General features: G+C 41.0%; 1 protein-coding gene across 14 annotated transcripts in view; it reads left to right on the top strand.

The window, feature by feature from the left end:
- Window positions 1-14,532, top strand: part of DTNA (dystrobrevin alpha) — a 319,072-nt gene that overhangs the window by 284,404 nt on the left and 20,136 nt on the right. For 9 of the 14 annotated variants that reach the window (XM_027526043.1, XM_027526045.1, XM_027526051.1 and 6 more), the window contains one exon: window positions 7,378-7,474. In XM_027526043.1, the coding sequence (XP_027381844.1) occupies window positions 7,378-7,474 (97 nt within the window). Of the gene's footprint in view, window positions 1-7,377; window positions 7,475-9,401; window positions 10,562-14,532 lie in introns of those variants that run through there. The other 5 variants (XM_027526044.1, XM_027526047.1, XM_027526052.1 and 2 more) reach the window with 2 other exon arrangements.

Genomic DNA, 14,532 nt, shown 5'->3' with positions numbered 1-14,532 from the left:
AACTGAGCGACTAACACTTTAACTTCCTCCTTACAAGGAGACTAAATTTAGCACATTCTGTATGGCTGTATTTGTGTTTTACCAAGTCCCGGTTGATTGTATGGATCTTTCTAGGGGCTCCACTCTAACCCAGCTCTATGGACATATTCACATCTGAGCACTCAGCACACCTGGCCAGGGAGCAGGCCCTGCCTCTCAGGTGGGATCCAGTCTCCCCAGGCTCATACACTTGACTGGAGGGGGAGGCCCACCAAAGGCCTGAGTTATGGAGAGGAGATCTGTAGAGCTTTCTTGTAGAGGCTTCTGGATGTGCAGAGATCACATCATACTTTAGAAGAACAAAATAATTTAATGGAAGAAATATAAAGTCTTCCTTTTCAATATATATGATTTCTGGTCCTACTTTTAGAGAGATGTTTTAGGAGTTCTTGCATATTCTGCTACACCATCACCCAGAAGGGATGAAAAGGAAAAGGAAAAGAATGTTTTACATCCTCCTCCTCCTCCTCAAGGGCTTATGAAAGTAAATCACTGCTTGAAAATAGCATATTTTGCCAAATAGGATTATGTCGGCCCTTCAGACTCACAAGTAAAGAAAATTGAGTCTAGTATGTGCAGGCATACTAAGTCATTTCGTCATGCCTGACTCTTTGCATCCCTATGGACCATAGCCCGCCAGGCTCCTCTGTCCATGGGCATTCGCCAGGCAAGAATACTGGAGTGGGCTACCATGCCCTCCTCCACAGGATTGTCCCAACCCAGAGATCAAATTTGTGTCTCTTAATCTCCTCCATTGACAGGCAGATTCTTTACCGCTAGCACCACCTGGAAACCCCTCTCATGACCCTAGCTGAGTTTAAAGCCATACTAAGGAGTCTGGCTCTGTGGGGAACTTCTAGAGTTTTGGCCATCACCATCAGAGGGTGGCCCACACATCTGGCTTAAGACCTGAAACACCTATATCCTAGCTGATTTGCTTGCCTGCCTCCATATTCTTCAGGTTTCCCAGGTGGTAAAAAAAAAAAAACAAACAAAAAACACCCACCAGTCAATGCAGGAGATGCAAGTTCAGTCCCTGGGTCGGGAAGATCCTGTGGAGGAGGGCACAGTATTCTTGCTTGGAGAATCCCATGGACAGAGGAGCCCGGTGAGCTACAGTTCATAGGGTCACAAGAGTTGGACACAATTGAAGCAACTTAGCACGCATGCAGATTTGTGTGTCGGGCTTCCCATGGGGCTCAGTGGTAAAGAAACTGTCTGCCAATGCAGAAGACACAGAAGACCTGGGTTCGATCCCTGGGTCCAGAAATTCCCTGGAGGAAGAAATGGCAACCCACCCCAGTATCCCTGCCTGGGAAATCCCATGGACAGAGGAACTTGGCAGGCTACAGTCCAAGCGGCCGCAAAAGAGTCAGACTCAACTGGAGCGACTTAGCAAGCATTCCATATTCTCCACATTTCTTCTGCCTGGAATAAGTACCCTTCCTTGAAGGATATTTCTCTGGATACTGATGAACCACTTATACTGTGCTAAGCACTTTAACAATTGGCAAGTTTCACAAATACCCAGAAACCCTGCTCTGAGTGTTTTATCCTTTAGTCATTTCAGACTTTTCAAGAGTTCCAAAACAGTGACCTCTTGCCAATCACTTTGGCCTTGAGTTCACACTGAGGGGTGACCATGTGAAGCCGCCAAAGGAACTCCTTTTTGTAGCTTTGACAGAGGTCTCCTCCATCTATTACATCTTTTCTGGGCCTCTTATTGAGAAGCCAACAGGAGAAATTTCTTTACCAGAGAAATGAGGGCAGCAAGATCAGTGCTTCGCTTTTCATGAACACATAGTTTATTTTTATCTTAAGGGCACCACAACCTTTCTAAATGATCACATTCCCCTTTTTACTTTAGCCATGACAAAGCTGAAAGCCAAGTTTACAACCCAGATCTGGCAACTGAATAGCATTATAGGACAGGCATTTCATAGATGCTTCCTGTGCACTAAGCTCCACCTAACACTGTTTCATACAGTTGCTGTGAAAAACCTGGGAGATGGCCATTACTATTACAGGGAAAGGAAAGGGTTAGTCCCTCAGTCATGTCTGACTCTTTGAGACCACATGGACTGTAGCCCCCCAGCCTCCTCTGTCCATGGGATTCACTAGGCAAGAATACTGGAGTGGGTTGCCATTTCCTCCTCCAGGGGGTCTTCCTGACCCAGGGATCAAACCTGGGTCTCCCACATTGCAGGCAGATTCCTTACCATCTGAGCCACCAGGGAAGCCCCGTACTACTATAGTCTTTCTATAAAGAAACTGAGGTTCACAGAAGTGAAATAACTTGCCCAAAATCCTGCACAGTGAGCATCACAGGTAGATTCTCTCTCCTTGCATACGTGCGTTCTCAGTCGTGTCCGACTCTTTGTGATCCTATGGATTGTAGCCCATCAGGCTCCTCTGTCTATGGGATTCTTCTGGCAAGAATACTGGAGTGGGTTGCCGTGCCCTCCTCCAGGGAATCTTCCTGACCCAGGGATCGAACCCCCATCTCTTAAGTCTCCTGCATTGGCAGGGGGTATCTTTACCACTAGTGTCACCTGGGAAGCCTCTCCTTTCCTTGGGTCTTAATTATCTCCTGCCTAGACTATTATAATAAGCACTTACTTGATTCGCAGCCTCTGGACAATACACACTGCTATCCTTTGATTATTCAGTTAGTTCAATTTAACAAATATTTCTAAAATGCAGTGTGCCCAGAACTGAGTTGAAAAAGATATTGTTCCTGGTCTCATAGAATTTGTGGTCAAGTAGGAAAATGACATAAATCAAATAGTTACACAAATAAGAGTGTGATTATTAACTGTGATAAGTTCTATAAGCAATCTTCCTTTAAAAAAAAAAAAAGACATAATTATCAAAGCTGCTACATCAGTCAGAAGTTACCATGAAGAAGGATTGTTTGAGTTGAAGCATGAAAGATAAATACACGGGGAATGGGGATTATGGACAGTGGAGGGAGCTGGAAGTAGCTGATGAAAGGCTTTACTGGTAGATAGATGCTATATGTACAAACACCAAATAGCAAGAGCAAATCTGGTATCTTTTTTGGAACTAAAAGCTTTGTTGACCTAGAATGCAGTGAGCAAACAGGTGCATGGTAAGAGCTGGAGCTGTAGATGTAGATGGGGGTAGACTGTGATGCTGTGTGGCCGCGCGGACCATCTTGAGGAAATTGCTATCAATCCCACAACAGGAAGCCACTGGAGGATGAGAGTTACATACCGAGTTAACACAGTGGATTAGCTTGGCAAGTCAGATTCACATGAGTCAAAGATCTTGCCCTAATATTAATTTTTAGAATACAGGCAATCAATAGGCACAGATGAAGCTGAGAAAGGCCTGCAGCATTCCATGTGGTTCCCCAGGTCTTTCCTTCCCATATTGGATGGGGGAATCTGAGGGAAAGTTTGCAAGGTGATCTAGTGAGCCTTCCCACTGCAAAACCATTAAGAGACAGCTAAAGAACTGTATTTGCAAAGACAATACCATCTCCTATAAAGAAGAAACTATTAAACTGTGAAGCAACTTCACACTACAAATGGGAAGAAAAACAATTATAAATTTTCATATTTATCTCTTGTCTAAAAAAATAAGCATATTATATACCCCAAAGTTGCATTCTTTTTAAGGTATATGAGATTATTCTTTGAGAAAACTTATTAATATAAAGAGACTTTTTTGTGGAATTATAGTCTCTGATGCAGGTTTGTGGTTTCCAGACCTGAATTTCATTCAGTTCAGTTCAGTCGCTCAGTCGTGTCCGACTCTTTGCGACCCCATGAACCGCAGCACGCCAGGCCTCCCTGTCCATCACCAACAACCAGAGTTCACTCAAACTCATGTCCATCGAATCGGTGATGCCATACAGCCATCTCATCCTCTGTCGTCTCCTTCTCCTCCTGCCCACAATCCCTCCCAGCATCAGAGTCTTTTCCAATGAGTCAACTCTTTGCATGAGGTGGCCAAAGTACTGGAGTTTCAGCTTTAGCATCAGTCCTTCCAATAAACACCCAGGACTGAATTTCATTAGACCAGCTTAATTTTTCTTTTTCTTTTTGTTGGTGGCGGGAAACAACACAAAGTTAAGCACTTTTTGTTTCACCAGGTAACAGCTTTGTTTGGGCTATACTAGGCTTTAGTTGCAGCACACAAGCTTCTATGTTTGCAGCAAGCAAGGGCTACTCTTCGTTGCGGTGCACGGGCTTCTCATCACAGTGGCTTCTCTTGGGGCAGAGCACAGGCTGTAGAGCGCAGGCTCAGTAGTTGTGGTGCAGGGCTTAGTTGCTCCATGGCAGGTGGGATCTTCTTGGACCAGGGATCAAACTCGTGTCCCTTGCATTGGCTGGCAGATTCTTAATCACTGGACCACCAGGAAACTCCCTACAATGACATCTTTCAACTACCATCACCTGTTAGCATGTTTCATGAATGCAGTATATTTTTTAACATTTTATTTTGAAAAACAATTCACACCTACAGAAGATTTTTAAGAATATCACACTAAATTTCCCTTCTACGCTTCACCTAGGAAGTGCAAACATTTTGTCGCACTCTTCTCTATCTCCCTATATATGTTTACATATGTAAACTACACACACGTTTTTGATGAGCCATTTGAGAGTAAAATGCAGACATCAAAATCCTTTACCCCTAAATACTTATGTATGTATTTTCTAAGAAGAAAGAAAGACATTCTCTTCTATAACTATGGTATCATCATCAAACTCAGAAAAGTTAATATTGATATTTATTATGATTATCTATTATTAATATACAGTTCAGCCTTCCCTGGTGGCTCAGATGGTAAAGAATCCACCTGCCATGTGGGAGATCTGGGTTCAGTCTCTGGGTTGGGAAGATCCCCTGGAAGACAGTATGGCAACCCACTCGAATATTCTTGCCTGGAGAACTCCATGGACAGAGGTGCTTGGTGGGCTACATTCCATGGGGTCATACAGTCCAAAGAGACAGACACAACTGAGTGACTAAGCAATATACAGTTCATATTAAAAATTTTGCCTATTATCCCAACATTCTCCTAAAGAAAGTAGGTTTTAATACACACAAAATTAAAAATAATCTGACAGAATATCAGAATAAAAGGCATTCTTTTAGAGATGATATATTTAGCTCTAAGAAAATAAAATCACTATTTAGTCCAGGTTTTCTCAGTGTTCCTTGGAACACTGGAGGCTGCACCACACTTTTGTTATCAAACCCACATTTGGTAACCATTGGTGTAAACACTTACAGAGAAGACATTATTAAATAAATTTTTTTAATTTATTTCAATGCAACGCATGAAAGAGTAAATGTCATGTTTTGAAAGAGTATTACTTAAGATAAATACAAATAAGGCTATTTCAATATTGATTAATTATACATTACTATAAGTTAATTTTTTCTGATGGTTTTTAGATGCTTCTTTTAATACTTCTTATCTATAATTTGAAGAGTTTGCTTTAACCTTCCCCTCAAAGTGCTTTTGGCCTTTAGCTCTCAAAAGGCCAAAAATTACAAAACAGCATCTAGACGAGAACTGGAAATAAATCAGAAGCATTATCTGCCTTCTGCCAAGCCCTACCGAGGATGTAGCTGGAACACCATGTGCAGACAAGGTCAAAGGAAAAAACCGCTAATGGAGTTGTCACTGAAGAATATTGTTGAATTCGGCAAGACTTTTTCAGAATTAGAATTCTACAGACCAGCAAGACAAAAGACTAAAATAGGGTACCATTAAGGTCTATAAAATTATGGTGTTCCTTATCCTCAAGATTCAGAAAAGGGGCAATTGTAAAGAAAATTAACGGAAGGATTTCTCTCAAAATAAACTTTAAGTAGCAATAAAAGTCAAAAATACAAATATATTTTAAAAGTGACATGTTTATAAATTTTAAATTCATAAATCATTATAGAGAAAGCCTATATTAAAGCAAATTAGAAACGTCTCATTTATATCCATCACCTGTCCTCCCACAAAGTATCTTTCAACGGGATGAGTCACTGACCTAACCCAGTGTGACAGTTTTATGTGGTCCGTTTTTCATTTCAGAGCCCCTGCTATAAGCTCCACTTAATATTATGCCTGTGTCATTGACGCTAGACATGTCCATTCATACATTAACACATGTGTGGTTAAGGCATCCATACATTTTTAAAAATATAATTTCTAATATTTCAGAATTAGAAGTCCTTGGGGCAAGGAATAAATTGTATATATCATTTTTTCACTAGCAGTCATGAAATAAGAGATTGAAATCGATTTGGAAAATATACTTCAGAAATGTGGATCATTAGTATTTGTGTCCTTCCTGGTTTTCATTCTTGTTGACAGCTGATAGAAGTTTTGCAAAACAAAGTTAAGCAAACACAAACCTTGTAGATTATTGCAACAATTGTGTAGGAACTCCTTTTTTCTGACTTCACTCTAAGCAGCCAAACCCAAACCAGAAAATTTAGATCGACGATAAAACTGTGTACAAGGAAAAGTTCTCCTCTGAAAGGCACCACATTGCATACTAAGAATTGAACAATTCTTAAAAATGAAAATTTTACTTTTCTAAATCTGATTTCCAGACACTAAAGTAATCAGTATTTTCTGTGAGGGTCCTTGGCCTTGGAAGATCTGTGGGTTTGGCCTTTTTCAGTGGCAGTTTGGTTTTTGTTTGTTATCTGAGGACCCAGTGGCACAGCACAGAGCCCATGACATAATTAGCATTCAGAAAATATTTTATTAAATGGTTAATTCAGGATAGATGAGGGTAAATATCCAGTAGGATTTTAATTTTGTTTTACTGTGACTTTTAACAATTAAACATATACCTGGCTGCTCTGGTATCTCAAATGGTAAAGAATCTGCTTGCAATGCAGGAATGAGTGATAGTCGCTAAGTCATGTGTGACTCTTTGGGACCCCATGTACTATAGTCCATCAGGCTCCTCTGTCCCTGGGATTCTCTAGGCAAGAACACTGGAGTGGGTTGCCATTTCCTTCTCCAAGAGACTCAGGTACAGTCCCTGGGTCAGGAAGGTTCTCTGGAGAAAGGAATGGCTACCCACTCCAGCATTCTTGCCTGGAGAATTCCAAAGACAGAGGAGCCTGGCAGGCTACAGTCCGTGGGGTCCCAAAGAGTCACACTCAACTAAATGACTAACAAGCTATAACTGTGCATTCATTTGACATTTCCCTGCCAGGTAACCATGTCAAAGACCCAGAGATGCCCTTTTTCTAGTGTCCACCGCTGCCCTGCCTCAAGACTGGGAAACGTGATTAGCTCAGTGAGTTGAGTGCTGTTTCTAACGACAATTACTACTTCTTTCTTAGACAGCGCAAGGACGAGCTGGAGCAGAGAATGTCTGCCCTCCAGGAGAGCCGGAGAGAGCTAATGGTCCAGTTAGAAGGTCTCATGAAACTACTAAAGGTAAGATGTTTCACATAGCTATTTCCTAGACCTACGACTATGGCATTTGTTAAAAAAAAAAAATTAATAAATAAAATACATTTTAAAATTTGCACCTAATGTGCAATGGTTTTTCCAATTACTATATATGTGATTTCCTCCCCCAAAAAGTGGTTTCAAACTGAGTTTTAGTATCTTTTCTTAGACACATCAAATGATAACATCAATTGTAGGGTTCATTCTTATCTATTTCATGGAAGCAGACTACTGACGACCTTCATGGCATAAGTTATTTCCAGTTGGCTCATTTCCAGTTCCTTTTGTCCTTGGAAGTAATATTACTAAAACTGAATTTATTCAAAAATATTTCACATTTCATAGCTTTCAGCAGTTCTGACTAAACTGAACTGAAGCTCATATCTAATTCAGAAAATGAAGATACAGACATTAAAATAATTTTGGTGATTATAGTTTTATTAAGAGGAGTAACTTTTTTCATTTCAGTAAATGTTATCAAATCTGTGTGGCTTTTGCAGCAAGTCACATAATTCCTATGGGTTTCAAATGCAAAGCGTAAATGGGAATATCTCCTTCACTTTTCTACAAGTGGAGCATGTAATAAGATGGTCTGCAGAGTGTTATAATAATAATTCTCATTGGGAACTGGCATTCTTTCTTTCATAAATCTTAGTCCCTTCGTCAGTGTGCACAAAGTTGCATTTCAACTCAAAAGTAGACTCGTATGGCCACATGTCCCTGATGGCTCCCGTGGACATTTCAGTGCTCTGTGGCCATCCTGCCTGATATAAACAAGCATGAACCAGTGACATGCCAAAGGCAGGAACTAAAGCTTATGTTGGAGTAACACAGACAAAGTCTCTGGGACAGCTCACTTGCAAGACAAGATGTCCTATCTTTCAGTCTATGGCTCCCCTATATCCCTGACACCCCATCATTTATTGTTTCTGTATTTCTTTCTTTCTTTCTTTTTCTTTCTTTCTTCCCTTTCCTTTCCCTTCTTTTCCTTCCCTTTCTCTTTCTTACTTTTCTTTCTCCCTCCCTTCATTTCTTTTATGTATTTATTTTTTAATTTCAAAACTTAAATAACAGTTAACAGATATTTGTTGAAACCTACTGTCTCCCAGGCACTGATGAAAATGTAACACTTTTTTTTCTTTTCTTTTCTTTATTCTTTATTCCTGTAGTCGACTTTTCCTGCCATCAGTATCGGAAATGCTTTATCTTTACTGAACAAAGTTTACTTTTCATTGTATCAGACATATAAAGTATAAAATTCAGTTTTTGTTGTACTATCTGTCCTCTGTCCATGGAATTCTCCGGGCAAGAATACTGGGGTGGGTTGCCATTCCCTTCTCCAGGGGATCTTCCTGAACCAGGGATCAAGCCTGGGTCTCCTGTAGTGCAGGCAGATTCTTTACCATCTGAGCCACCAGGGAAGCCCATGTTAAGACAGGACCAGATAATTAATAACCTCTTGCTGTTTCTGCCCTATTATCTCATTTGATGATCCAGACACGCTTTTTCTGGTTTTTTTCCCCCAAATATACCAAATAAAGTGGACCTGTCCCATCTTTCCCGTCACCGAATGACAGGGAACTGAAAACAGCCCTCTGGTTCTACGTCTATGCTTCTGTCGCTTTAGCAATGGGAGAGGAGATGCCATCTTGGCATCACTGTAGCCTGAGTGTAGTCTATTCTATCAGGATGTACCCATTGCAGGATAAGGAGAGAAATCATGTTGAAAGATGATTAGACACATGGAGGAAAGAGACAGGTCCATAGTTTCAAATACCTAAATAGACTTGGAACTCTAAGTACCCAAGGTAGAAGAGGCTTGATTTCCCCCACCTTTATTCCTTCACACTGTGTACATGCTCTTATTGGAACCCTGGGTAACCTAACCATTATTGATTCAATCTTTCTGTAGGAAGAAGAATTGAAGCAGGGAGTAAGTTATGTGCCCTACTGCAGGTCTTAACTAACAGTGGAGGGGCCTGCCGTCCTGCCGTTTTTCTCATTGCTTTTGCCTCTAATGTATGTTCATGCTTCAGTTTGGAAAGAGAAAAAAAAATTATACTAATTTGCTTCCTTTTCAATGTAGTGCTTGAATTGAGACACATAAAATTTAGCATTTTTTATAACTACCATCAACATCAAAAGAAGAGCTATTACATCTTTTAGAACAGGGAACATATTTAATTTGTTGGAAACTCTTTAGAGCTCCAGGGTCTAAGTTTCAAAGCAGTCTCATGCTTTTTCTGGGTCGTTGATCAGACCCTTCTCTTAATAGAAAGACACTCACCACAATTACTAATGGTCCATTAGATGGAACCCACTGAGGTTCTACCTCAGTTAGCACTCAGAAGCTAACCTTGACATCCGCTCATCCTGTGAATGTTCGGTTCAGTTTCCATTTTACTGAAAAGGTGTGGAACTTCTTTTTGTAAAAATCAGCCAATTACACCTCCTCTCATTGCCTAATTACTAAGCCCTGTTCCCCACTGCTCACCATTAAGTGCTCAGTCTAATAAGAGAAAGACTGAACTCTAACTGTTCACTTCTCAGACTAGAATATACCTACCATTGGTTGACGATCATCTCCAAAGAATAGATAACTTTCAGCCTTTATCTTATCACCAAGCACCTTTCTGCTCTAGGAGTTCACAAGGGGTTACATACATCTTCCCTGGAAATATGAACCCTGTGGCTCTCTAACTGTAGCTGAACTGAAGCCCTCTGTCTGACCACGTGGCCTGGTGCAGAAGCCAGCAGAGGGAGCAACGTGCTCAAAATACAATAAGAATAAAACAAAAAACCAAAATAAAAGCAGCTTTCATTCCCAGTGCATGTACCGAGCTGTGTATGACAATATATCCCACCTGCCGGTCTTATCCAAAAGTTTGACATTATTTCCATGGATCCATGACAACCACAGCCTGTCTGATTTCAACGTACCCTTTCATTCTTCTGTATTCTCTTTCCTATTATTCATTGTGCGTGTTTGTGTGTAACAAAGAATGTTTGCAAAATGCTGGACACATTTTTACCCTTCATTCCCATGGTCTGTAAAAAAAAAAAAAAAAAAAAGGAAAGTGTAAAACTAATCTGTAATGTCAGACAATAAAGACAATGTATTACATTATTTGTATTTTGTGAACAAAGTTACTTCACTAAACTGAAGTCAAATTTTAATGAGAGACAGCCCCCCTGGGTAAAGGACACACATTTGCTGCCTGTATAATTGCCCATAAATTCATACCTGGGGTGTTGCTATTGTACATACGAAACACTTAGATCATGGTAAAGAAAAACGCCATCTCATGGTCCTTTCCTGCAAACAGCCTCTCTTCCTTCCTGTCTCTTACTCAGCATGTGCATAGAAAATAGAAAGAAAGCTCAACTATAACCTTACTCCTCCTAGTGGAGGCAGAGGGTAACACCCTGCAGTCAGTCAGCCTGGCTTTAGCCATTGTCCTTTGGGGACCCTCTCTCTTCCATTTCCAAGGCAACGCATTCTTGAAAGGCTCAGTGGACCAGGACGTTCATAAACAGATGGATGCATAGAGCCAAACCATGGCAGCGTCCATTACTGCGTTACTGCCTGCTTCCCCTCCAGCTCCTCCCCCGCTGAGCCCTCAACAGCTGCAGCATCACTGAATGTCAGCCAGCAGTGGTTATCGCTGCCTAGGTTAAAGACCACTATTGGCAACACCCAGACATGTCAACGATGCATTGTCTAGGTCGGAGGAGTCTTTGCAGTCTTACTCATGTCTTTGCTTATATTCAAGTCTCTTTTCCAAAAGGACCCAAGGCAGCTTACAACTAACTAAAGACATAAACAATGACTTCATAAAATAGAAATAGAAAAATCAAACACTGAAGAAAATGCAAATATGCTTATCTTAAGGGACAGGGGTGTTACTCTGAGCTTTCTAGCAATGAGGCAAAAAAGGGAAAACATAATTGGTAGTTTTATCAGAACAGAAATGTCAGTCCTCAAGGGGCCAAAGTTTCTGTTGGCATACAATATGAAAAGGAAATTTCACTCAGAGCTTTACCAGAGGAGGAGTGAATAATAATGCAGACACATGCAGTAGTAGATTTCATGTGGCTGATCCTTATACTGACCTTCAGTCAGAACTAAAGACAGAACCCCATATGTCCCAATCCTGCAGAGGCAGTTCTACAAGGAAATAAACAAATACCATCTGAATTTATAGACTTCTCATAGTATAACATGATCTAAGGAGAGAATTTAGAAGTTTTAGTCTGGCGTCTGCTTCTAAATTCTGTTTTTATTTATGAGCCTTTCCCCTCTGGGGACAGTCTCTTTGTAAAATCAGATTTAAGACACCACACACAACAAATTGTGCTTGATTTAATAACCTCTACTTGCTTTATCATAAGTCTGTGTGGTTCAATGTATTTTATTATACTGGTATATATAATTCCTACTTATACTGTTTCTTGTTCGAGGTAATGCATGAATTTATTCCCCTTCAGGAGAGAACATGAATTTTTTTAAAAAAGAAATAGTGCCTGTAATATAATATGATGATGATTATGGTCTCATAAGCAATAAATTTTTTTACAAACTTGAGTCGAAATTATCCTACCCTCTTTCTTCTTTGTGTATTTTTAAGATTTATTGAAGGAACCATAAAAAGAACACTCATAAAAAGTTTAATAATGAAGGCGGCTGGGATATAATAGCAGTGACGGTATGTTCCCAAGTTTCTAATATGTTTCCAGTGCCAAAGACCATGACCTGGTCTAAAATCAAGTATCCTGACTTTGAGTTCAGAAAGTAGGATCTCAATAATAATTTTCTTAGAAAGATTACTGGAGTTAGCCCTGAGTTATAGTGGTCTAAGTTCCTTACTCACAGCGCTAAGATCTTGAGTAAGTCAATGAACTTCCTAGCAATTTATCTCAAACATACTGATAATACATGGGTCTCAGGGTTGTTGTAAAGATTCAAAAAGATAATAGATGTAAAAGCACTTTGTAAAATGCTCTGTGCATATCAGATATAAGGATAAATGTATGTATCTATGTGTACACATATACATCAGAATATATAAGCTTTTCTCATTTGACCCACATTTTACACACACACACACACACACACATACTCTTTCTCACATTAGCTAGTGTCTCAGTCAGGGGAAGAAAGTCACACACCATTCCCAGTTCCATCTCCTGCTGTATTCTATTCTCTGTTTACAACTGAATGGCCCAATTCCCTGGGGAAATCATGGTCACTTAGGTTCCTGCCTCTTCCAAACATATTGTGAAATATGCACAGGTCAGAAATAATAGATTTTACCAGCTTAGGTTCACCTTCCATCATTTCCCCTGCTTGTCCTCTCTGGTGGGTAGCCTATGGAGTAGGGAACTGATCACGAATGAATAGGGATGGGGATGATTCACATCAGAAATAATTGACTGTAATATTAGGACTGAAATCTGTGTTCAAAAACAGACCTCCCCAGCCTCTCTCTCTCTCTCTCTCTCTCTCTCCTCTCCTCTTCTCTCTGTTTCTCTCCTCTTTCTCTTTCTATCTCTCACATTTCTTTTAAATTAGGGATTGTTAACTAATTCTCGAAAAGTAAAAATTGCTTCTCTGTTTAAAAAACCTTACAAAATGATCCTCTAGTTCAGGATAAAGGCTAAGCCCCTTTAATGACGCTGGAGGCCCCCACACCTGGCTCCAGCTCTTTCCGGCTTCATCTGTTCCACTCCTCACAGCAAGCCTGGTGTATCAACCCCACTGGCTACCCCAGCATGTCTGCAGTACCCCTCAGACTCCCCAGGCCTTTCCCTGGTACTCCAAGCCCTGGAATGCTCCTCTGTCTCCCACAGTGCTTCCTCTTTTCTGCCTGGAAATCTCTGCTGTAAGACGCAAGGCACATGGTGCTTCCTGTCTGACCAATCAGAATTAGGCACCTCATCTGCATCCCCACATGAAGCCCTGTGATGATAATCAGGGTGGTTTGGAAGAAAGGATGAGAAAAGGGTTGGATGTCACTAAACAGGCAGCCACATAAAATCAGGCAGGCCTGACTGTGCTGCTTTCTCCACCAAACTTGAGAGGCTGACTTTCGGGGAGTGGGTGACCTGGGTTGGGGAGAGTCCATAGTACCACCTCCCCTTGTCTCTTGACCATCTGCTTGGCCATTCCTCTAGATGGTGCTGGTTCCACAAAGTGACACTGGGCACTTCCCCTGAAGCCTCATTCCTTTCTGGGACAGAGTGGAAACCCAAATCCTTCCTGGAAAAAAATCAGAAAATTTATGGATCTTGTCACACTTTTTAAAAATTGATACAACAGCAGGTTGAGTGGATTCTCAGAGAACGGAGGGTAGAAATGAATTTTTCATTTATTCTCTGGGAAGAGAGCTATTTTAAATTTGCCAAGTATGATGAATTGTTTCCTTCATCCATAAATCAACTCTCTCCTCAGGAATTTGAAATCTATATATTGATCTGCATGGACCATTGTCCCTTAAGTCTTTGCTCCATTAATCACTGAGTAATTTCCCAGAAAGGATGTTCACAGAGATTATTCACTCTAACTCTTCTAAAGTTGTTACCCAACGGCCATGCCTCATGACCAGGCCAGAGGCCACAGTTCGCTACAGGATACACCTGTGAAAATGAAACTGTACCATATTCAGTCTTCTACCCCAAAGCTAAGAGATAACTGCCTTCCCTAGTGGTCCAGCAAGAACAGTAGTCAGGAAGGCCTGAGATGGTGTTCCCAGCAGTAAGTCTGAAAGTGAAAGTGTTAGTCACTCTTTGTGATACCATGGACTGTAGCCTGCCAGGCTCCATCCATGGAATTCTCCAGGCAAGAATACTGGAGTGGGTTGCCATTCCCTTCTTCAGGGGATCTTCGTGACCCAAGGATCAAACCCAGGTCTCCTGCATTGCAGGCAGATGCTTTACCATCTGAGCCACCAGCAAAGCCCCTGGTGTCTACTGTCATCGAGTGCTGACAGAGGGAGGTGGGCCCTGATAACCCAGGGAGCCAGGATTCTACCCCCAGGTCCGGG

Source organism: Bos indicus x Bos taurus, chromosome 24 (genome assembly GCF_003369695.1).
Source record: "Bos indicus x Bos taurus breed Angus x Brahman F1 hybrid chromosome 24, Bos_hybrid_MaternalHap_v2.0, whole genome shotgun sequence".
Classification (NCBI taxonomy): domain Eukaryota; kingdom Metazoa; phylum Chordata; class Mammalia; order Artiodactyla; family Bovidae; genus Bos; species Bos indicus x Bos taurus.
This window is presented reverse-complemented; position numbering and strand designations above follow the sequence as displayed.